Source organism: Sphaerodactylus townsendi, linkage group LG06 (assembly GCF_021028975.2).
Source record: "Sphaerodactylus townsendi isolate TG3544 linkage group LG06, MPM_Stown_v2.3, whole genome shotgun sequence".
NCBI classification, from domain to species: Eukaryota; Metazoa; Chordata; class Lepidosauria; order Squamata; family Sphaerodactylidae; genus Sphaerodactylus; species Sphaerodactylus townsendi.
The window spans coordinates 2,612,708-2,636,597 of NC_059430.1; the positions used below are offsets into that span (position 1 = coordinate 2,612,708).

The window sequence follows — 23,890 nt, forward strand, 5'->3', positions numbered from 1 at the left end:
GTTGCCACAGCTTCCCTTCAGGCACAGGCGGTGCTGGGCTGCAGCTGCCACCAAAGCAATATTTTCAGTCATCTGCACAGTCAATCACGTCTCCAGTGGCCAGTTGGGAGCCCCGCTTGGCTGAAGCCCCACTTGGCCCCTCCCATTTTCTAAAATACTTGGCAAGTGCCAGGAAAGCTGTTTGCAGGGGCCATTGTGCCCGTGGGCCCTTCGTTGGGGACCCCTGAGTGGAAGGTTTGGGACTCTTTAGTTTGGAGAGGAGACGTCTGAGGGGGGAGATGATTGAAGTCTATAAAATGATGCCTGGGGTAGAAAATGTGGACAGAGAGAAATTTTTCTCTCTTTCTCACAATGCTAGAACCAGGGGGCATCCATTGAAAATGCTGGGGGGAAGAATTAGGACTAATAAAAGGAAAACTTCTTTACGCAACGTTTGATTGGTGTTTGGAATGTGCTGCCACAGGAGGTGGTGATGGCCACTCACCTGGATAGCATTAAAAGGGACTTGGACAGATTGATGGAGGAGAAGTCGATCTATGGCTACCAATCTTGATCCTCTTTGATCTCAGATTGCAAATGCCTTAGCAGACCAGATGCTCAGGAGCAACAGCCGCAGAAGGCCATTGCTTTCACCTCCTACAGGTGAGCTCCCAAAGCCACCTGGTGGGCCACTGCGAGTAGCAGAGAGCTGGACTAGATGGACTCTGGTCTGATCCAGCAGGCTAGTTCTTATGTTCTTATGTTCTTAAGGACTTTGTAAGATGTAACTCAGCCCCACGGGGTCCGTGGAATGCTGGTTCGAGCCCTGGGCAAGGTGGTCCTTGCCTCTGGAGAGCAATCCATGACCCTTCTTCCCCGCATGTTCGTGGTGCTGTTGAACGACATCGGTCTCATTAGAATCTCTGGTAGACTCTGTACCCCAAAAGCCATCTCTTACGTGACTGGCTTAGACGTCAGTCACTTCTTGCGGTAGCTGCTTGCGGGGGGGGCGGGAAACAACAACACCAGCCCTTCCTCTGATGGGTAATCTGTATGTCACGTTTAAACATGTGCTGTTTATGTTGAGCGCGTCAGAAGAGGACTAGAGCGGCCCGTCTCACCCTGCGTCTTGCCTGAGACAGTGGCCGGCCAGTTCCTCTGGAGCGCAGGTGTCAAACTCTCAGCCCTCCAGATGTTGTGGACTACAGTTCCTATCATCCCCTGCCAACATGATACAGTCCCCTGCCAACATGAGCAGCAGTGGCGTAGGAGGTTAAGAGCTCGTGTATCTAATCTGGAGGAACCGGGTTTGATTCCCAGCTCTGCCGCCTGTGCTGTGGAGGCTTATCTGGGGAATTCAGATTAGCCTGGGCACTCCCACACACGCCAGCTGGGTGACCTTGAGCTAGTCACAGCTTCTCGGAGCTCTCTCAGCCCCACCCACCTCACAGGGTGTTTGTTGTGAGGGGGGAAGGGCAAGGAGTTTGTCAGCCCCTTTGAGTCTCCTGCAGGAGAGAAAGGGGGGATATAAATCCAAACAACTTCTTCTTCTTCTTCTTCTTCTTCTTCTTCTTCTTCTTCTTCTTCTTCCTCTTCTTCTTCTTCTTCTTCCTCCTCCTCCTCCTCCTCCTCCTCCTCCTCCTCCTCCTCCTCCTCCTCCTCCTCCTCCTCCTCCTCCTATGCTCTGGAAGGCCAACAACTGGGCATAGAGGCCGAGGCCTTTCCCCTGATGTTGCTTCCTGCCCTTGGGGTTCAGAGGCTGATTGCCTCCAAACCTGGCTAGTAGCCAGTGACAGCCGTCTCCTCCAGGGGTCCCCCAGTGCCCCTCGGTGTCACGGAGGCTGCGGGCGAGACATGGAAAGGCAGCCTCTTCAAATGGGGGCTTCCTGCGTGGGAAGAGCTGGTGTGATTCTCTCTCTGTGTGGGTGTGGGTGTAGGGGACAGCTATAATCGCTTTCTCGCATGAAGCACGCCCAGCTACAGGCCAGGCTATTCATGAGCTGTGCTTCTTTTCTCCCCGGGGGGTTTCGTGGCTGCAGGCAAACTTGAAGAAGTTTATGGAGTATGTGCAGACACTGAATGTAGACAAGGTCAGCAGGCTGTTGGAGAAGGGACTGGACCCCAACTTCCACGACCCGGACACTGGAGGTGAGAGCAGTTCTTGGTGGGGGGAGGGGTCTACTGGGGGCTTCCTGGGGGGGGGGATGCAATTGCTGGTGCCTTGTGTCTGGCTACTGCTGAGGCTGCAGACTCCAGGAGAGCAGTCTATATAACCAGGGGTCTGCAACCTGCGGCTCTCCAGATGTTCATGAACTACAATTCCCTACGTCCAGAAGGACTCCCATTGGCCCTGGGTGTGGTGGATGGGGCAGGTCTTGCCTGGGGTGGCCCCCCACCTGTCTCCTGGCTGTTCTGGTTCCATCTCTGCCTGACCGGCCGATTCTCAAAGGTGGTGCCGAGGGGTCGGTGTTTGTTCCCCTGGAGCCTGTGCTGTGGGGTTCATCAGGACTGCGTTTTGCCCCCTCCCTCCCCCTTCAACGTTCACATGCAGCTGCTGGGAGAGGCTAGTCGGGGCCTTCGGGTGAGGTGTTGTCCACTTGCAGATGACATCTGACTCAGTCTCACCTAACCTGGGCGGAGTCCCAGGTGTCCGCAGTCTTCCGTGGGCTGGAGGTTAAAAAATGAGCTGAAATTCAGTCCTGGCTGTGGATTCATCCGGCTGGGTCTATATAACCAGGGTCTATATAACCAGGGGTCTGCAACCTGCGGCTCTCCAGATGTTCATGAACTACAATTCCCATCAGCCCCTGCCAGCATGAGGCTGCAACCCCCCTCCCCTATCCGTTCCTCAGCTTGGAAGGGCTCTTTTTGGAGAGAGCATTTGTGACATGTGAAAAACTTGCCATCTGGCTTGGGCGCTCCCCTCCCTCCTTGAAACCGCTGGTTTGGCTGCAGAGATCCTGGCTTGGTCATCGGGCCCAGCACGGAACTGGCTGTGACCAGGAGCATCAGCCGACAGAGCTCAGTCGCTGGGAGCCGGATCTTGTCCCGGAGAACATTTTACGCTCGTGCTTAAAAACCTTCACTTGGCTTCCAGTCTTATTCTTAGCTCCAGCTGGCTTTTGCCTCGAGGGTCCTGAATACTTTTGGGCCGGGGGTGGTGGTGGTGGTGTCTAAAGAGCAGCCCACTCCAGGAACCCATCTGTCCATGGAGCTCTTCAGATGATGCTAGGCCTGCCAACCTTGATGAACAAGATGAACAGGATTCAATGTGATGAAGGTTTCCAGGAGAACTCTCACCCGTTACAAACGTAACAAAAAAACCTGAAACAATAAACTCCAACATTTACAACATAGCAAAAACAAACAACTCCCTTCCCAGTAGTTCCCAACAACATTGCAGTGACCTTGACGAGGTGTTCAGGGCTTATACAACCACGGTCCGAGTCTGGTAGCCTCGTCTCCTCCAAACTACATGAGCTCTGCAGCCTTCTGCTGCTTTGAGTCTCCACCCCTTTCTGGGTCAACCCATTCTGAGCATGGGGGGTTACAAGTGCACCTGGGCGGGGCTGTGGCAAGGATGCAGCCGCTGCGCCGGTCCTTGGGCGGGAAACGAATGCACGCAGGCGCAGGCTGCCACGCACACCAGTGCACCTCCTGCTAGACTGCTTCAAGTTCTGCGCGCTACTGCTGAGAGGAGGGCGTAACTAAGGCAAAAATCACGTGGCAAAATGACCAATTAGTAACCCCCTCTCGGCCACACAAATAATTAGTAACCTACTCTCTGGAACCTGTGAGAACCCACTGTAACCCCCATGCTTAGAATGTCTTCAGAAACACAGATATATCCTAGACCAGTGGTGGGGAACCTATGGCATGCGTGCCGGAGGTGGCACTCAGACGCCTCTTTGTGGGCGCGCGTGGCGTCGCCCCAGTTTGGGCACTCAGCAATGGCATAGTGCCAAGGGGGTGTGGGATGCGTGATGCACTGGGCACGTGCCCCGTGGGCATTCCAAGGGCATGGTGGACGGTGTCTCGGGGTGTTCTGGGGTGTCTCTGGGTGTTCTGGGGGCCTTCCAGGGCGGGGGTGGACGGGGCGTGGTTAGGGACGCAGGGCACATGTGTGCCCTGGGAGCAGTTTTCCCTTGCGCCGCCCCTAGCATGCGGTCTCTAAAAGGTTCGCCATCACTTTCCTAGACAGTTTAAGAAGGACACAGCCCCAAGCTTACACACAGCCCCACACTTACACAAGCTTACACACTCCTCGCGTCTTACACCAGTTCCACAGGTAGCACCTCTGTCCCCTTGCTCAGCAAACAGCGTTTGCTTTCCTGGAGTCCTGGCCTCTGATCGAGGTGCACCTTTCTCCTTCAGGCTTGTCTGGCACCTGGCCTAATTTCTTGCCTGTCCTGCCCCTGTCCTAATTTCCTGCAGGTGCCAGCCCAAATTTTTCTTCCATCCAGGCTTTTAACTGAGGGGTTGATCTTTTGAAATTGCCAACCTGAGAACTGTCTTCTCTGTGTTAATGGCTGTCTTGTTTGTTTGCTCTGGTTTGTTTTGGTGGTGTGAGTTTGTTTGTTTGTCTTGCTCTGGCTTGTTTTCAAAGGCTTGTGTTTTTAATGGCTCTGTGTGTCTGTGTGTGTCTGTGCGCGCACGCACGCGCCAGGTAATGTAGCCAGTCAACCTGCCCTGGTTGTACCCATTCCTTCTTCCTTCTTCCCACCCAGAGGTGGGATCCAGCAGATTCTCACAGGTTCCTGAGAGTAGGTTTCGAATTATTTGTGTGTGCCGAGAGGGGGTTACTAATTGGTGATTTTGCCACGTGATTTTTGCCTTAGTTACGCCCCTCCTCTCAGCAGTAGCGCGCAGAACTGGAAGCAGTCTGGCAGGAGGTGCACCGGCGTGCGTGGGAGCCTGCGCCTGCATGCATTCGTTTCCCACCCAAGGACTGGCGCAGTGGCTGCGTCCTTGCCACAGCCCCGCCCAGCAATGCCCCGCCCCTGGAATGCCCGGCCACGCCCCTGTCGTGCCCCGCCCAGCCCCATTGGCGCTACGTCACAGTTTGAATCCCACCACCATGGGAATCTGTTACTAAATTTTTTTGATCCCACCACTGTTCCCCCCACCCCCAACTTGTCTCCTGATTTCCTGCTTTTTCTGAGAAGCCCAGAGTGCTCTGTGAGCGGCTCCCAGGTTTTCCCCACCCTTCACAGCCTGGGCCCAAGATATTTGCATGATGGCCTCTTCCATTATAACACCCAGCGGGCATTAAGATCTGGATCCAAAGGGTTTCCAACAATCCCTGGCCCACACAAGGTTCGATTGGCCTCGATGCGGGCCAGGGCCTTTTAGGTCCTGGCCCCTGCTTGGTGGAACAGTCTCCCTGAGGAGATCAGGGCCCCGCGGGACCTTATGTAGTTCCGCAGGGCCCGCAAAACGGAGCTGTTCCGCCAAGTATTTCGCCGAGAGCAGTCCTAATGTCACCATCTGTCCCCTATGCTTGTGTACCCCTTCTCTGTAGATGGACAGCCCTGGAGTTGTTCTCCTACATCCGTGAATTTTAATTAGACTCTAATTTTAATTACATTTATCTAATTTTTACCTGGTGAAATTAGTTACTGTACTCGATTTTAAATTTATGGGTTTGTTACTTTCGTGTCAGTTTTTACTGTGTGATTGATTCCTATTGTAAATTGCCCCGAGTCCGTTTGGGAGAGGTGATTGGTTGATAAATCAATCAATCAATCACCCAATCAGTCTTGTATATGAAGACCAGATGCTCAGTGCTCCTTGATCAGTCCTTGTCAGTGGTGGGATCCAAAAATTTTAGTAACAGGTTCCCATGGTGGTGGGATTCAAACAGTGGCGTAGCGCCAATGGGGCTGGGCAGGGCACGACGGAGGCGTGGCCGGGCATTCTGGGGGCGGGGCATTAATAATTTCTCTGTTGCTGTAAAAAACTCTTACTGTAAAAAAAAAGTCCCTAATTTCCAGCTGGTATCTTTCTGTCCATAATTTAAACTCATTCTAGCAAGTCCTATCGTCTACTGCCAACAGAAACAACCACTTCTCCTCTAATAGACTGCCTGTCAAATACTTAATACTTTCAAATACTTAATTTTGTTTCTAGAAATCAAAAGAAGGAGACTTTCCTTAAACAAGGAACTTGACCATATTTCTAAAACATGTTTTTAAAACAGCCCAACAGGGAGAATTGTCCCGCTTTCTACCTTTGCTAATCAGCCACATAGGAAACAACAGGACTTTATGATTTTTGGACCGAATGGAATTTCTAACGGAAAAGCAGACCCAATTAGTAACCCCCTCTCGGCGCACACAAATAATTAGTAGCCCACTCTCGGGAACTGGTGAGAACCTGCTGGATCCCACCTCTGGTCCTTATGTATGTTTGCATGTGTGGGCACAGATAATAAAAATGTCGTTATGAAATGTTGCTCTTGGGGATGTTGGTAGGTTGAGGTTTTCTTGGAAGGAGGCCGCTGTCTGGCCTACGTGACCCCTTCAAGCAATCTAGTGACCGGCCCACCAAAGTTCCCCCTCGTCTTTCTTGTGCCCAGTGCTTGTAGGTCTAATTGACATTGCCATTTTTCTGGGATAGGGAACCTTAGACTTCTGCTTGCTGTGCAACTCCAAAAGCAATAGTAGCCCGAGAAAAATATAAAGAGAGGTCACGTTAATTGCGTGTGTGTTTTCAACGTATGGCGACCCTGTGAATTAATGACCTCCAAAACCTCCTATCTCAGTGATGGCGAACCATTTCGAGACCGAGTGCCCAAATTGCAACCCAAAACCCACTTATTTATCGCAAAGTGCCAACACAGCAATTTAACCTGAATACTGAGGTTTTAGTTTAGAAAAAATGGTTGGCTCTGAGGCACGCGTTACTCAGGAGTAAGGTTGGTGAAGCAACCGTGCAACGCTTCAAATGGGTGAATCACGATCCTAGGAGGGTTTACTCAGAAGCAAGCCCCATTGCCAGCAACCGAGCTTACTCCCAGGTAAAGGATCACACCCAGGCCAGCCTAGATGTGTGTGTGTGGGAGGGTGATTTTCCACTTCCCTCCCACATGATGAACTCTGTGTGCGTGTGCCCACAGAGAGGGCTCTGAGTGCCACCCCTGGCAGCCGTGCCATAGGTTCGCCACCACTGTCCTATCTGGAACGCCGTCCTTGTTGAGGTCTTGCAAACGGATGTTAATTACAGGCTGGAGGCATCCGGTCCCCATAGCTGGCATCACGTCTCTTGGGATGCCTGCAGGTGAGTGAGTGGCACTCAGGAAGTAACGTTAACATCCAAACCTGTAGTTTAATCTCTCGGGAGTCATCAGAGTTCTAAAAACAATTACAGTTGGTGGAAATAATCACTATTTTGGGTCCCTTGCTGTTTGCTTTTCACTCTTCTGTCAGCTGACAAAAAGGCAAATGGTCCCCTTGGAATGAAAAGCAGGCGCAAAGCAGGTGAGACTCAGGACGCCTGTCAGGAAGGATGTTTTGACATCTCTAGCCAGTCAGAGACCAGGGCGATCAGATTTCCAAGAGATCACTTTCTTTAATTCAGGTAGAACAGCAGTCTTCAACCTGTGGCTCTCCAGATGTTCATGGACTACAATTCTGCTTAAACAAATCCTGAACATATTAAAGAGGTTGGATGCACGTGCAAGCAATAAGAGTTCTATGTATTGTCAAAGGCTTTCACGGCTGGAATCACTGGGATGTGGTGGGTTTTTCGGGTTGTATGGCCGTGTTCCAGTAGCATTTTCGCCTGACGTTTCGCCTGCACCTGTGGCTGGCATCTTCAGAGGATTTTCAGATATGCCAGCCACAGATGCAGGCGAAACATCAGGAGAAAATGCTACTGGAACACGGCCATGCAGCCCGGAAAACCCACCACACCCTAATAAGAGTTTTGCAGGCTTCAAAGCAAAGCAAAGCATTTTATTGTCATTGTGCACGCACAACGAAATTTACAGCAGCATTCCTCAATGCACACAATTTCAGACTCATACCCCGTCCTCACTTTCCCCTTCCTCCACCCATCCCTACACAGCCCCAAACACAACAACTTCCCCCCACTGAATTGCACAGAGGGTGACCCAAAGGCCATGTCTGTGCATTTCTCTTGCTGGCTTGGAGGGGCTCCAGAGCCAGGGGCCCCTCCCTAGCCGTGGAAGGAATCCACGGGGGCCGTAGCTCTCCAACCGGGCTTGTCTTGTTGTTGCAGAATGCCCCCTCACGCTGGCTGTACAGCTGGACTACAGCTCCGACGTGATCAAGGCCTTGAGGAATGGCGGGGCCCACCTGGATTTCCGGACGCGGGAGGGGATGACGGCGCTCCACAAGGCGGTCCGGTGCCGGAACCACGCCGCCCTGATGGTGAGTTGGCCACAGGAGTCGGCTCAGCCCCAGATACCGCTGCTCCCAGGGCTGAGATTTCTGGCCCCACACGTTCGCTGGCCAGAGGGTCACAGGCCAGCCCCCAGCTGATGGCTGAAAGGCCCCTAAAGGGGGAGCGTGGGGTGTTCAAAATCCGGCGCTGTTTGAAAGCAGCCTAGCAAGGCAAGCAAATTCCTGGACTTGCCAGCCGCTTCAAGGCCGCCACCCTCACCTGGCAGGTCTTGGGAAATAGTCCTGGACACACAGGTTACCACAGGATCCCCCGCCCTCCCAGTGCTGCCCCGTGTGCCAGCGCACGTCCTGGTGAGTCCCGGCGTCAACCCCCACAGCTCGGCCTGCCCCCCACCTCCCCATCCCTGCCCCTTTGCGCCGAAACACTGACCGAAGGCGCCGCCTGCCTGTGACTGTGTTTGCGCAGACGCTGTTAGACCTGGGGGCCTCTACAGATTACAAGGACAGCCGTGGATTAACGCCTCTGTACCACAGTGCCATGGTGGGAGGAGACCCCTACTGCTGCGAGCTCCTGCTGCATGACTACGCCCAGGTGGGCTGCGTGGATGAGAATGGCTGGCAGGAGATCCACCAGGTGAGCGCCTGCCGGGGGCCCCGGGGCCAGGATGCTCGGCTGGGGGCCCTGAGCAGAGAGGGGGCCGGTTTACCCCACGGCCTCTTCCTCAGCCCCCTCTGCTGGGGATGATTAGGAAAGGAGTTGAGAATAAAACTGCAAGGATTGTCATGCCCTTATATACAGCCGTGGCGCGACCGCACTTGGAGTCCTGTGTTCGGTTCTGGTCGCCACATCTCAAAAAGGATATCGAAGAGATAGAAAAAGTGCAGAGAAGGGCAACGAGGATGATTGAGGGACTGGAGCATCTTCCTTATGGGGAGAGGCTGCAGCGTTTGGGACTCTTTAGTTTGGAGAGGAGACGTCTGAGGGGGGATATGATTGAAGTCTATAAAATTATGCATGGGGTAGAAAATGTCAACAGAGAGAATTTTTTCTCTCTTTCTCACAATCCTAGAACCAGGGGGCATCCATTGAAAATGCTGGGGGGAAGAGTTAGGACTACTAAAAGGAAACACTTCTTCACGCAACGTGTGATTGGTGTTTGGAATATGCTGCCACAGGAGGTGGTGATGGCCACTCACCTGGATAGCTTTAAAAGGGGCTTGGACAGATTTATGGAGGAGAAGTCGATCTACGGCTACCAATCTTGATCCTCCTCAGATCGCAAATGCCTTAGCAGACCAGGTGCTCAGGAGCAGCAGCAGCAGCAGCAGCAGAAGGCCATTGCTTTCGCCTCCTGCACGTGAGCTCCCAAAGGCACCTGGTGGGCCACTGTGAGAAGCAGAGTGCTGGACTAGATGGACTCTGGTCTGATCCAGCTGGCTTGTTCTTATGTTCTTATGTTCTCTTTCCCCCCCCCCCCCGCCCCCTCTCGGGAGCAGGCCTGCCGGTACGGGCACGTGCAGCACTTGGAGCACCTTCTCTTCTACGGGGCCGACATGAGGTCACAGAACGCCTCGGGGAACACTGCCCTCCACGTCTGCGCCCTCTACAACCAGGTGAGGCCAGCCCTCATCCGCCTCGGGTCCCTGGCTCCACAGCCAAGAGGAGGCGCTCCTCTGGGGTCAATGCCAATAAGGCCCAGTGGAGACCGAGGTAGTTGGGGGGTGGAGAGAAAGTGTTAAGGCATAGGTGTCAAACTCGTGGCCCTCCAGGTGTTATGGACTACAGTTCCCATCAGCCCCTGCCAGCATGATGCTTGCAGGGGATGATGGGAACTGTAGTCCATAACATCTGGAGGGCCATGAGTTTGACACCTGTGTGTTAAGGAGACCTTGCTCGGAGCACCTCTGAGCGTGTGCAGAGTGCTTGCATCTAAGAGCCAGCGTGGTATAGTGTCGAAGAGGGGTGGACTCTAATCTGGAGAACCGGGTTTGATTCCCTGCTCCTTCCCATGAAGCCTGCTGGGTGACCTTGGGCTAGTCACAGTCCTCTCTCAACCCCACCCACCTCACAAGGTGTCTATTGCAGGGAGAAGAAGGGAAGGAGTTTGCAAGCCGGAAAGGAGTGAATAAGGGGGGCCAGGTGCTCCTGCCCCACCCCCATCAGAGGCTGAGGAGTGGTCCTGGCACCCTTCGGGGCGGGGGAGGGTCTGCATCTCAGAAGTCTTCCGGCCTTTCCAATTCTAAAAGCCCCAGGAGCAGAGTGGAGCTGGAGAGGACCCTGGAGACCCCCACCCAGTCAGAGGAGATGATGATGCTAGACCAGGGGTCTTCAAACTATGGCCCTCCAGATGTTCATAGACCATCTCGCACCTTCTATGAGTCTCACCACTTGGCTACATGCAAAGGGCAGGGGCTGATGGGGAAATCAGAACCATGTGAACACCCAGGGCCATAGTTTGAAGACCCCTGTGCTAGACTGACCAATGGCCTGGCTCAGTGCAAAGCCCCTGATCTATGTGGAAAGGTGTGGCGTGTGTCCCTGTGCACTGTGGCTCCGTGGGGTGCCAGACTTCCAGAGGTCCCTGCTCTATGCTGCTGACCCTTCTTTTCTCTTTCCTCTGGCAGGAGAGCTGTGCTCGGGTGCTTCTGTTCCGTGGGGCCAGCAAGGACATCCGGAACTACAACAGCCAGACGGCATTCCAGGTAGGAGGGCCGGGCAGGGGCTGTTTTCTCTGGAGCTGCAGCCGCGCAGCTGTCCCTTGTGGCTTGTGCCTCCGTCATGTTCCTTCTCGTTCCACTTTGGCACTTGCCCAGGTGGTTCAAACTTCCTTGGATGGTCAGGCCCAGCACCAAGCGAGCGATGCCCCAGGCTTGCCTTCCTGGGCTGACTCAAGAAGAACTTCTGGGTGTCTGATTTCTCAGTCTAGCTGGAGGCTCTCTTTGGCCAAAGGGCCAGGGTCATGTGGGAGTGGAAAGGAGGATTTGGAGTAGAGAAACCGTGTGTGTGTGCATGTGCAAGCACACAAACACACACACCCTTAACTTGGTGTGACCAGATGTCCCGCTTTTGGCGGGACAGTCCCGCTTTTAAGCAATTTGTCCCGCGTCCCGCAGGGTTTTTTAAATCTCCCGATTTTTGGAAGAACAAGATTGCCTTCTAAGCCCTTTTTTTCCTCTGCTCCTGTCACAGGGTGGGAAACATGAGAGCGCCCCTTTAGGCAGTGCACTCCTAGAAGTTGCGTTATGACGTTGTGCCCCGCTTAAAAAAGGTGAAAATCTGGTCACCTTACCTTAACTGATTGCCTGTCCTTCCTGCATGTGAAGTAAATGTGCCTGTGTTCATAAGATGGAGTTGCCCTTTAGCATCTCTTGGGACGGTGGCTATTTTTGAATAAGCCATTTATTCTCCTATAAGTGCACATGTGCTGCTGAGCATGATCTACATCCCTTCTCTTCTGGTCCATTTTTCCTGCACTCACAATGTGGAATTTTGTACCCGAGCATTTGCTTGCTGGCTTGCTTGGATCTTCGTCCTGTTAGAGGGGTGGTACCTTCCCTTCTCTTGCAGTACAACTGAGCCATGTTTCCCCCCACTGGCGTCTCTATCTTCAAAAATGTGCAGCCTGCCTACACACTCAGAAATTCCCCATTGGCTACAATGGAGCAAAGTCACTGCAAAACAAAGAATCTTGGGCAAATTTCTTGGGGTGCCTGGAAGGGGTGTATTTTTAAAGCTTGTGACACCAACATTTCAGGGTATCATCTGGTAACTATTCTTATGATTCCACCCAAGTTTGATGAAGTTATGTTCAGGGGGACCAAAGTTATGGCCCCTCAAATGGGTAGCCCTCATCTCCTGTTAGCTCCCATTGAAAATAATGGGGATGGGGCACCCCCTTTGGGGGTCCATAACTTTGCTGCCCCTGAACCATCAGGTATCATCAGGACAGTATCTGGATGGTACCCTGAAATTTCGGTGCCGCTAGCGTTAAAAATGCGCCCCCTGCAGGCCGAAACGTACAAAACACTAAAAAATTTTTTAAAACACACGAACGACCCTGAAATGTTGGCACCCCCCCCATGTGACCAAATGGGGGGCGCCCGGGGACATAGGTTACCCCCTGTCCCTAGGCAAGTACGCCACTGGCCGGCTGTCATGGTAGAAGATTTGGGGAGGGTCTTCTGCTGTTTTTTCAATTGCCACCATCATTTGGGCTGCGATGGTGGGGAGGAGGATTACTCCCCCCCCCCCCAGGCTATTAGCTAGGTACCCTGAACTCTCACCTGAGGCAAGCGGCAGCCGGGGGAGGGGCATTCTTCAATGTGATGTCAACGGTCCTCCACACCTGGGGCTCCTACGCAGCATTGGGGGTCTCCCAGAGTCACAACTGATCTCTTGAGGATGGAGGGCTGCCCCCCTGGATGAAAGGTCTGCTTTGAAGGGTGGGCTCTGTGGAGTTCTGCCCTTTCTGAGATCTGTTCCCACGGAAGCCTTTGGGAGTTAGGATGATGCCAGAGGTGGGATCCAGCAGGTTCTCACAGGTTCCAAAGAGCAGGTTACTAATTATTTGTGTGTGCTGAGAGGGGGTTACTAATGGGTGATTTTGCCACGTGATTTTTGCCTTAGTTACGCCCCTCCTCTCAGCAGTAGCGCGCAGAACTTGAAGCAGTCTGGCAGGAGGTGCACCGGCGTGCGTGGCAGCCTGTGCCTGCGCGCATTCGTTTCCCGCCCAAGGACCGGCGCAGCGGCTGCGTCCTTGCCACAGCCCCGTCCAGGAACGCCACGCCCATGGAATACCCGGCCACGCCCCCGTCGTGCCCCGCCCAGCCCCATTGGCGCTACGCCACAGTTTGAACCCACCACCGTGGGAACCTGTTACTAAAATGTTTGGATCCCACCACTGATGCGCCTTCTATACATTCCTTAACACACACCCCCCCCACACCTCCAAGTGCAAGAGATGGCAGAGGGTCCCGTGACGGTCTCGAGGGGCAGCTGCATTGGGACCCCCCCCCCCAGCCCTGTTGTCGATAAGGGACTGAGGACCGTGGGCAGCACCCCGTTCTCCCCACCAGCAAGAGGCCGTCTCCATCTGGGTTTCACGGAGCCTTGGAAAGGTGCAGCTGGGCCGGCTTCCCAAGCAGCAGAGGCCCGACCCCGCGGTCCCGGCCGGCTCTCCCTTGGCAGGCTGACATTGTGCGGGTAATAAATCCAGGGCTATTTTTACCGCAGGCCTCTGTCAGCACGACTCTCTCTCTCGGAAAGGGCAGCTGCCGGCATCGCCTTGCCAGGGGAGGAGCTCCAGGAGTTTGGCAGGGGGCCCTGAACAGCCCCCCCCTACCCCAAATTAACAGGCTGCAGAGGAGCTGCTGGGAGCTACCGTTCCCAACTCCAGGTTGGAAATTCCTGGAGATTTCTGGATGGTGCTTGCAGAGGGAAGGACCTTACCAGAGTATAATAATAGAAGGAGGAGGAGGAGGAGGAGGAGGAGGAGGAGGAGGAGTTTGGATTTATATCCCCCCTTTCACTCCTGCAGGAGACTCAAAGGGGCTGACCATCTCCTTGCCCTTCCCCCCTCACAACAAACACCCTGGGAGGTAGGTGGGGCTGAGAGAGCTCCGAGAAGCTGTGACTAGCCCAAGGTCACCCAGCTGGTATGTGTTGGAGTGCACAGGCTAATCTGAATTCCCCAGAGAAGCCTCCACAGCTCAAGCGGCAGAGCTGGGAATCAAACCCGGTTCCTCCAGATCAGAGTGCACCTGCTTTTAGCCACTGCTCTTAGCCACTACGCCACTGCGTAGTTTGTATTTATACCCCACTTTTCGCTGCTGTAAGGAGTCTCGAGGTAGGGTGTTGTGGGTTTTCCGGGTTGTATGGCCTTGTTCCAGCAGCATTTTCTCCTGACGTTTCACCTGCACCTGTGGCTGGAACACAGCCGTACAATCCGGAAAACCCGCAACACCCCAGTGATTCCAGCCACGAAAGCCCTTGACGATACAGTCTCAATGTAGCTTACCAGCTGCTATTCTCTTTCACCCCCCTCAGCAAACCCTTTGTGAGGCAGGTGTGGCTGAGAGAGTTCAGAGAGAACTGTGACTGACCCTTGGTCACCCGTCAGGTTTCATGTGCACGGGTGGGGAAACAAATCCAGTTCACCAGATAAGGGTTTGAGCGGACTCAAACTTGGTTCTCCAGATTAGAGTCCCCCTGCTCTTCACCACTAAACCACGCTGGCTCTCATGCTTCGCAGAGCCTTCCCTCCAAAGCATATGGAGATCGGTGTAATTCTGGGAGGTCTCCAGCCCCCACCTGGAGGTTGGTGACCCATCTAGGAGCATGGATTTCATGGTGACTCCCCCACCCGGGCCCAGAGAGGGAGGCAAAGTTTGGTGGTGGTGTCTAATGTGGATTCTAATCTGGAGAACTGGGCTTGATTCCCCACTCCTCCACCTGAGTGGCAGAGGCTTATCTGGTGAACCAGATGTGTTTCTGCTCTCCTACATTCCTGCTGGGTGACCCTGGGCTAGTCACAGTCCTCTCAGAACTCTCTCAGCCCCACCTACCTCACAAGGGGTCTGTTGTGTGGAGAGGAAGGGAAAGGAGCCTGTAAGCCGTTTTGAGTCTCCTTACAGGAGAGAAAGGTGGGGTATACATTTAAACTCTTCTTCTTCAGACAGAAGTCCAGGGGTACCCTCAAGACTAACATTATTTATTTCCAGAGTAGCTTTTGTGCATTCATATGAAATAAACATTGTTAAGAACATAAGAACATAAGAACTAGCCTGCTGGATCAGACCAGAGTCCATCTAGTCCAGCACTCTGCTACTCGCAGTGGCCCACCAGGTGCCTTTGGGAGCTCACGTGCAGGATGGGAAAGCAATGGCCTTCTGCGGCTGCTGCTCCCAAGCACCTGGTCTGCTAAGGCATTTGCAATCTCAGATCAAGGAGGATCAAGATGGGTAGCCAGAGAACGACTTCTCCTCCATCAATCTGTCCAAGCCCCTTTTAAAGCTATCCAGGTGAGTGGCCATCATCACCTCCTGTGGCAGCATATTCCAAACACCAATCACACGTTGCGTGAAGAAGTGTTTCCTTTTATTAGTCCTAATTCTTTCCCCCAGCATTTTCAATGGATGCCCCCTGGTTCTAGTATTGTGAGAAAGAGAGAAACATTTCTCTCTGTCAACATTTTCTACCCCATAATCTTAAGGTTCTTCCGGCTGTCCATTTTATTTTGCTTCAGCAGACTGTTGCAGTCATCAGAGAGGTCAGGGCGGCAAGAACCGGGAAGCAGCACAAGTCGAGCTCATGCACGGAGCATGAGAACGAATGCTGCCAATGGCCTCTAAGCAGTGGCAGGCTGCCCCCCCCCCCCCCGGGCCACACTTTCCATGCCAGAGGATGAGGCCAGGCCCAAATTTAGATGAAGAGCGGCCCTAGGTTATTCCACTTGGGAGGCCCCTCCCAATCCTTCACGCTCACCACTAGAGAAAGATGGGGTCCACGCAATAGGGTCGCAAAATAAGATCCACTTCAGTGAAGTCCCGGAAGGACAGAATCAATGCAGAAATCAATGTTGGTGTTGAGTTATCGGCTTAAGACAGCCTTATTCTGAAACGGAGTGGAAGGAAAATTACTGAAGGGCTGTTTAGAGACTGCAGTGCATGATGGCAGCAGGTGTAAGAAAGTCCCGTGACGGTGTCAAAAGTATTATACACCTTGGCTGGAGGCCCCCTAGATTTCGGGGGCCCTCGGCTTTAGCCTGCCAAGCCTAGAGGGAAATCCAGCACTGGGTGATGTTTCCAGATGGTGGGAAGAGCCCTGTGGTTTGGCCTTCGCCTCGAGATGAGCCCAGAGAAGTTTAAGGTTCTTTTTATTTATTTTATTTTATTGGATTGATATATTGCCCTTTTCCGTCCAAATAGGGGCTTAGGGCCGTGGTGGCGAACCTTTGGCACTCCAGATGTTATGGACTACAATTCCCATCATCTGATGGGAATTGTAGTCCATAACATCTGGAGTGCCAAAGGTTCGCCACCACTGGCTTAGGGCAACTAATGACATAAAAATATTTTAAAATATACAAAAATAGACATCACTTCACATATACCGTACTCACACGCATGCACGCACGCACGCACGCACGCACGCACGCACACACACGCACACACACACACCGGTGCCTTATTATTACAAAATATTCCAAACTTCTTGGTTGACTGACCCAGAAGGAGAGAACTTAGAAACAGCAACACAAACCAAAACCGAAGCCAACTAAAATCACACAGCAAACTGAATAGGGAAATAGCTGTGCGTCGGAAAGGGGAGAAGAGGGTAGGGCAGCCAGCAATGATGTAGCTGTCTGTACCTCAACCACAGGCCTGCTGGCACACCTCTGTCTGAGAGGCCCTGCAGAACCAAGCCGTGTCCCTCGGGGCCTTGGGTCTCAGTTGACAGAGAGTTGTTCCAGGCAGGAGCCAGAGCAGAAAAGATCTGGCTCTAGTTGAGCGCAGCTGGACTTTTCTAGGGTCACAAACCACCAGCAGATGACTTCCAGTAGAGCGCCGTGCCTTCCAGGAGCTATGCTGGAAGAGGCGTCCCCAGGTACAGCAGCCCCAGACGGTTTAGGGCTTTCATGGTTAACACCTTTAAAGGCAGGTTGCTGGAACAGAAATGCATCGCCCTAAGGCAGGGGTGCCCAACCTATGGCGCTCCAGATGTTCATGTCTAAGGCAGTGGATCCAGGTGCATTTGGTTCTGCGCATTGATTCTGCGGTGTGCTGGGCTGGATCTCTCTGGCCACTGGGAGGCACTCTCAGCCCCAGTCTGATATTGGAGCATTCCTTAGATTCTGGAGCAGCAGTGGCGTAGGAGGTGAAGAGCTCGTGTATCTAATCTGGAGGAACCGGGTTTGATTCCCCGCTCTGCCGCCTGAGCTGTGGAGGCTTCTCTGGGGAATTCAGATTAGCCTGTGCACTCCCACACACGCCAGCTGGGTGACCTTGGGCTAGTCACAGCTTCTCGGAGCTCTCTCAGCCCCACCCACCTCACAGGGTGTTTGTTGTGAGGGGGGAAGGGCAAGGAGATTGTCCCCCCACCCACCCCCCCCCCCCCCCACCCCCCCCCCCCCCCACCCCCCCCCCCCCCCACCCCCCCCCCCCCCCACCCCCCCCCCCCCCCACCCCCCCCCCCCCCCACCCCCCCCCCCCCCCACCCCCCCCCCCCCCCACCCCCCCCCCCCCCCACCCCCCCCCCCCCCCACCCCCCCCCCCCCCCACCCCCCCCCCCCCCCACCCCCCCCCCCCCCCACCCCCCCCCCCCCCCACCCCCCCCCCCCCCCACCCCCCCCCCCCCCCACCCCCCCCCCCCCCCACCCCCCCCCCCCCCCACCCCCCCCCCCCCCCACCCCCCCCCCCCCCCACCCCCCCCCCCCCCCACCCCCCCCCCCCCCCACCCCCCCCCCCCCCCACCCCCCCCCCCCCCCACCCCCCCCCCCCCCCACCCCCCCCCCCCCCCACCCCCCCCCCCCCCCACCCCCCCCCCCCCCCACCCCCCCCCCCCCCCACCCCCCCCCCCCCCCACCCCCCCCCCCCCCCACCCCCCCCCCCCCCCACCCCCCCCCCCCCCCACCCCCCCCCCCCCCCACCCCCCCCCCCCCCCACCCCCCCCCCCCCCCACCCCCCCCCCCCCCCACCCCCCCCCCCCCCCACCCCCCCCCCCCCCCACCCCCCCCCCCCCCCACCCCCCCCCCCCCCCACCCCCCCCCCCCCCCACCCCCCCCCCCCCCCACCCCCCCCCCCCCCCACCCCCCCCCCCCCCCACCCCCCCCCCCCCCCACCCCCCCCCCCCCCCACCCCCCCCCCCCCCCACCCCCCCCCCCCCCCACCCCCCCCCCCCCCCACCCCCCCCCCCCCCCACCCCCCCCCCCCCCCACCCCCCCCCCCCCCCACCCCCCCCCCCCCCCACCCCCCCCCCCCCCCACCCCCCCCCCCCCCCACCCCCCCCCCCCCCCACCCCCCCCCCCCCCCACCCCCCCCCCCCCCCACCCCCCCCCCCCCCCACCCCCCCCCCCCCCCACCCCCCCCCCCCCCCACCCCCCCCCCCCCCCACCCCCCCCCCCCCCCACCCCCCCCCCCCCCCACCCCCCCCCCCCCCCACCCCCCCCCCCCCCCACCCCCCCCCCCCCCCACCCCCCCCCCCCCCCACCCCCCCCCCCCCCCACCCCCCCCCCCCCCCACCCCCCCCCCCCCCCACCCCCCCCCCCCCCCACCCCCCCCCCCCCCCACCCCCCCCCCCCCCCACCCCCCCCCCCCCCCACCCCCCCCCCCCCCCACCCCCCCCCCCCCCCACCCCCCCCCCCCCCCACCCCCCCCCCCCCCCACCCCCCCCCCCCCCCACCCCCCCCCCCCCCCACCCCCCCCCCCCCCCACCCCCCCCCCCCCCCACCCCCCCCCCCCCCCACCCCCCCCCCCCCCCACCCCCCCCCCCCCCCACCCCCCCCCCCCCCCACCCCCCCCCCCCCCCACCCCCCCCCCCCCCCACCCCCCCCCCCCCCCACCCCCCCCCCCCCCCACCCCCCCCCCCCCCCACCCCCCCCCCCCCCCACCCCCCCCCCCCCCCACCCCCCCCCCCCCCCACCCCCCCCCCCCCCCACCCCCCCCCCCCCCCACCCCCCCCCCCCCCCACCCCCCCCCCCCCCCACCCCCCCCCCCCCCCACCCCCCCCCCCCCCCACCCCCCCCCCCCCCCACCCCCCCCCCCCCCCACCCCCCCCCCCCCCCACCCCCCCCCCCCCCCACCCCCCCCCCCCCCCACCCCCCCCCCCCCCCACCCCCCCCCCCCCCCACCCCCCCCCCCCCCCACCCCCCCCCCCCCCCACCCCCCCCCCCCCCCACCCCCCCCCCCCCCCACCCCCCCCCCCCCCCACCCCCCCCCCCCCCCACCCCCCCCCCCCCCCACCCCCCCCCCCCCCCACCCCCCCCCCCCCCCACCCCCCCCCCCCCCCACCCCCCCCCCCCCCCACCCCCCCCCCCCCCCACCCCCCCCCCCCCCCACCCCCCCCCCCCCCCACCCCCCCCCCCCCCCACCCCCCCCCCCCCCCACCCCCCCCCCCCCCCACCCCCCCCCCCCCCCACCCCCCCCCCCCCCCACCCCCCCCCCCCCCCACCCCCCCCCCCCCCCACCCCCCCCCCCCCCCACCCCCCCCCCCCCCCACCCCCCCCCCCCCCCACCCCCCCCCCCCCCCACCCCCCCCCCCCCCCACCCCCCCCCCCCCCCACCCCCCCCCCCCCCCACCCCCCCCCCCCCCCACCCCCCCCCCCCCCCACCCCCCCCCCCCCCCACCCCCCCCCCCCCCCACCCCCCCCCCCCCCCACCCCCCCCCCCCCCCACCCCCCCCCCCCCCCACCCCCCCCCCCCCCCACCCCCCCCCCCCCCCACCCCCCCCCCCCCCCACCCCCCCCCCCCCCCACCCCCCCCCCCCCCCACCCCCCCCCCCCCCCACCCCCCCCCCCCCCCACCCCCCCCCCCCCCCACCCCCCCCCCCCCCCACCCCCCCCCCCCCCCACCCCCCCCCCCCCCCACCCCCCCCCCCCCCCACCCCCCCCCCCCCCCACCCCCCCCCCCCCCCACCCCCCCCCCCCCCCACCCCCCCCCCCCCCCACCCCCCCCCCCCCCCACCCCCCCCCCCCCCCACCCCCCCCCCCCCCCACCCCCCCCCCCCCCCACCCCCCCCCCCCCCCACCCCCCCCCCCCCCCACCCCCCCCCCCCCCCACCCCCCCCCCCCCCCACCCCCCCCCCCCCCCACCCCCCCCCCCCCCCACCCCCCCCCCCCCCCACCCCCCCCCCCCCCCACCCCCCCCCCCCCCCACCCCCCCCCCCCCCCACCCCCCCCCCCCCCCACCCCCCCCCCCCCCCACCCCCCCCCCCCCCCACCCCCCCCCCCCCCCACCCCCCCCCCCCCCCACCCCCCCCCCCCCCCACCCCCCCCCCCCCCCACCCCCCCCCCCCCCCACCCCCCCCCCCCCCCACCCCCCCCCCCCCCCACCCCCCCCCCCCCCCACCCCCCCCCCCCCCCACCCCCCCCCCCCCCCACCCCCCCCCCCCCCCACCCCCCCCCCCCCCCACCCCCCCCCCCCCCCACCCCCCCCCCCCCCCACCCCCCCCCCCCCCCACCCCCCCCCCCCCCCACCCCCCCCCCCCCCCACCCCCCCCCCCCCCCACCCCCCCCCCCCCCCACCCCCCCCCCCCCCCACCCCCCCCCCCCCCCACCCCCCCCCCCCCCCACCCCCCCCCCCCCCCACCCCCCCCCCCCCCCACCCCCCCCCCCCCCCACCCCCCCCCCCCCCCACCCCCCCCCCCCCCCACCCCCCCCCCCCCCCACCCCCCCCCCCCCCCACCCCCCCCCCCCCCCACCCCCCCCCCCCCCCACCCCCCCCCCCCCCCACCCCCCCCCCCCCCCACCCCCCCCCCCCCCCACCCCCCCCCCCCCCCACCCCCCCCCCCCCCCACCCCCCCCCCCCCCCACCCCCCCCCCCCCCCACCCCCCCCCCCCCCCACCCCCCCCCCCCCCCACCCCCCCCCCCCCCCACCCCCCCCCCCCCCCACCCCCCCCCCCCCCCACCCCCCCCCCCCCCCACCCCCCCCCCCCCCCACCCCCCCCCCCCCCCACCCCCCCCCCCCCCCACCCCCCCCCCCCCCCACCCCCCCCCCCCCCCACCCCCCCCCCCCCCCACCCCCCCCCCCCCCCACCCCCCCCCCCCCCCACCCCCCCCCCCCCCCACCCCCCCCCCCCCCCACCCCCCCCCCCCCCCACCCCCCCCCCCCCCCACCCCCCCCCCCCCCCACCCCCCCCCCCCCCCACCCCCCCCCCCCCCCACCCCCCCCCCCCCCCACCCCCCCCCCCCCCCACCCCCCCCCCCCCCCACCCCCCCCCCCCCCCACCCCCCCCCCCCCCCACCCCCCCCCCCCCCCACCCCCCCCCCCCCCCACCCCCCCCCCCCCCCACCCCCCCCCCCCCCCACCCCCCCCCCCCCCCACCCCCCCCCCCCCCCACCCCCCCCCCCCCCCACCCCCCCCCCCCCCCACCCCCCCCCCCCCCCACCCCCCCCCCCCCCCACCCCCCCCCCCCCCCACCCCCCCCCCCCCCCACCCCCCCCCCCCCCCACCCCCCCCCCCCCCCACCCCCCCCCCCCCCCACCCCCCCCCCCCCCCACCCCCCCCCCCCCCCACCCCCCCCCCCCCCCACCCCCCCCCCCCCCCACCCCCCCCCCCCCCCACCCCCCCCCCCCCCCACCCCCCCCCCCCCCCACCCCCCCCCCCCCCCACCCCCCCCCCCCCCCACCCCCCCCCCCCCCCACCCCCCCCCCCCCCCACCCCCCCCCCCCCCCACCCCCCCCCCCCCCCACCCCCCCCCCCCCCCACCCCCCCCCCCCCCCACCCCCCCCCCCCCCCACCCCCCCCCCCCCCCACCCCCCCCCCCCCCCACCCCCCCCCCCCCCCACCCCCCCCCCCCCCCACCCCCCCCCCCCCCCACCCCCCCCCCCCCCCACCCCCCCCCCCCCCCACCCCCCCCCCCCCCCACCCCCCCCCCCCCCCACCCCCCCCCCCCCCCACCCCCCCCCCCCCCCACCCCCCCCCCCCCCCACCCCCCCCCCCCCCCACCCCCCCCCCCCCCCACCCCCCCCCCCCCCCACCCCCCCCCCCCCCCACCCCCCCCCCCCCCCACCCCCCCCCCCCCCCACCCCCCCCCCCCCCCACCCCCCCCCCCCCCCACCCCCCCCCCCCCCCACCCCCCCCCCCCCCCACCCCCCCCCCCCCCCACCCCCCCCCCCCCCCACCCCCCCCCCCCCCCACCCCCCCCCCCCCCCACCCCCCCCCCCCCCCACCCCCCCCCCCCCCCACCCCCCCCCCCCCCCACCCCCCCCCCCCCCCACCCCCCCCCCCCCCCACCCCCCCCCCCCCCCACCCCCCCCCCCCCCCACCCCCCCCCCCCCCCACCCCCCCCCCCCCCCACCCCCCCCCCCCCCCACCCCCCCCCCCCCCCACCCCCCCCCCCCCCCACCCCCCCCCCCCCCCACCCCCCCCCCCCCCCACCCCCCCCCCCCCCCACCCCCCCCCCCCCCCACCCCCCCCCCCCCCCACCCCCCCCCCCCCCCACCCCCCCCCCCCCCCACCCCCCCCCCCCCCCACCCCCCCCCCCCCCCACCCCCCCCCCCCCCCACCCCCCCCCCCCCCCACCCCCCCCCCCCCCCACCCCCCCCCCCCCCCACCCCCCCCCCCCCCCACCCCCCCCCCCCCCCACCCCCCCCCCCCCCCACCCCCCCCCCCCCCCACCCCCCCCCCCCCCCACCCCCCCCCCCCCCCACCCCCCCCCCCCCCCACCCCCCCCCCCCCCCACCCCCCCCCCCCCCCACCCCCCCCCCCCCCCACCCCCCCCCCCCCCCACCCCCCCCCCCCCCCACCCCCCCCCCCCCCCACCCCCCCCCCCCCCCACCCCCCCCCCCCCCCACCCCCCCCCCCCCCCACCCCCCCCCCCCCCCACCCCCCCCCCCCCCCACCCCCCCCCCCCCCCACCCCCCCCCCCCCCCACCCCCCCCCCCCCCCACCCCCCCCCCCCCCCACCCCCCCCCCCCCCCACCCCCCCCCCCCCCCACCCCCCCCCCCCCCCACCCCCCCCCCCCCCCACCCCCCCCCCCCCCCACCCCCCCCCCCCCCCACCCCCCCCCCCCCCCACCCCCCCCCCCCCCCACCCCCCCCCCCCCCCACCCCCCCCCCCCCCCACCCCCCCCCCCCCCCACCCCCCCCCCCCCCCACCCCCCCCCCCCCCCACCCCCCCCCCCCCCCACCCCCCCCCCCCCCCACCCCCCCCCCCCCCCACCCCCCCCCCCCCCCACCCCCCCCCCCCCCCACCCCCCCCCCCCCCCACCCCCCCCCCCCCCCACCCCCCCCCCCCCCCACCCCCCCCCCCCCCCACCCCCCCCCCCCCCCACCCCCCCCCCCCCCCACCCCCCCCCCCCCCCACCCCCCCCCCCCCCCACCCCCCCCCCCCCCCACCCCCCCCCCCCCCCACCCCCCCCCCCCCCCACCCCCCCCCCCCCCCACCCCCCCCCCCCCCCACCCCCCCCCCCCCCCACCCCCCCCCCCCCCCACCCCCCCCCCCCCCCACCCCCCCCCCCCCCCACCCCCCCCCCCCCCCACCCCCCCCCCCCCCCACCCCCCCCCCCCCCCACCCCCCCCCCCCCCCACCCCCCCCCCCCCCCACCCCCCCCCCCCCCCACCCCCCCCCCCCCCCACCCCCCCCCCCCCCCACCCCCCCCCCCCCCCACCCCCCCCCCCCCCCACCCCCCCCCCCCCCCACCCCCCCCCCCCCCCACCCCCCCCCCCCCCCACCCCCCCCCCCCCCCACCCCCCCCCCCCCCCACCCCCCCCCCCCCCCACCCCCCCCCCCCCCCACCCCCCCCCCCCCCCACCCCCCCCCCCCCCCACCCCCCCCCCCCCCCACCCCCCCCCCCCCCCACCCCCCCCCCCCCCCACCCCCCCCCCC

The 23,890-nt window shown here is 64.3% G+C and overlaps 1 protein-coding gene across 1 annotated transcript; it reads left to right on the forward strand.

Moving 5' to 3' along the window:
* The first annotated feature begins 790 nt into the window (after positions 1 to 790).
* Positions 791 to 13,538, forward strand: LOC125434605 (SH3 and multiple ankyrin repeat domains protein 3-like). Its single transcript, XM_048500138.1, has 7 exons — positions 791 to 952; positions 1,917 to 2,127; positions 8,221 to 8,372; positions 8,812 to 8,979; positions 9,843 to 9,959; positions 10,971 to 11,048; positions 13,422 to 13,538. Exons 1-7 carry the CDS (start codon positions 791 to 793, stop codon positions 13,536 to 13,538), a joined length of 1,005 nt encoding a protein of 334 aa, XP_048356095.1.
* Positions 13,539 to 23,890: the final 10,352 nt, after the last annotated feature.

Excerpts from the sequence above, each read along its gene's own strand:
- LOC125434605 (XM_048500138.1), top strand. The coding sequence starts at position 791 with ATGCTGGTTCGAGCCCTGGGCAAGGTGGTCCTTGCCTCTGGAGAGCAA. Across the intron at positions 9,960-10,970 it reads TCTGCGCCCTCTACAACCAG|GAGAGCTGTGCTCGGGTGCT; the intron begins GTGAGGCCAGCC and ends TTCCTCTGGCAG. Across the intron at positions 11,049-13,421 it reads ACAGCCAGACGGCATTCCAG|CAAGAGGCCGTCTCCATCTG; the intron begins GTAGGAGGGCCG and ends TCTCCCCACCAG.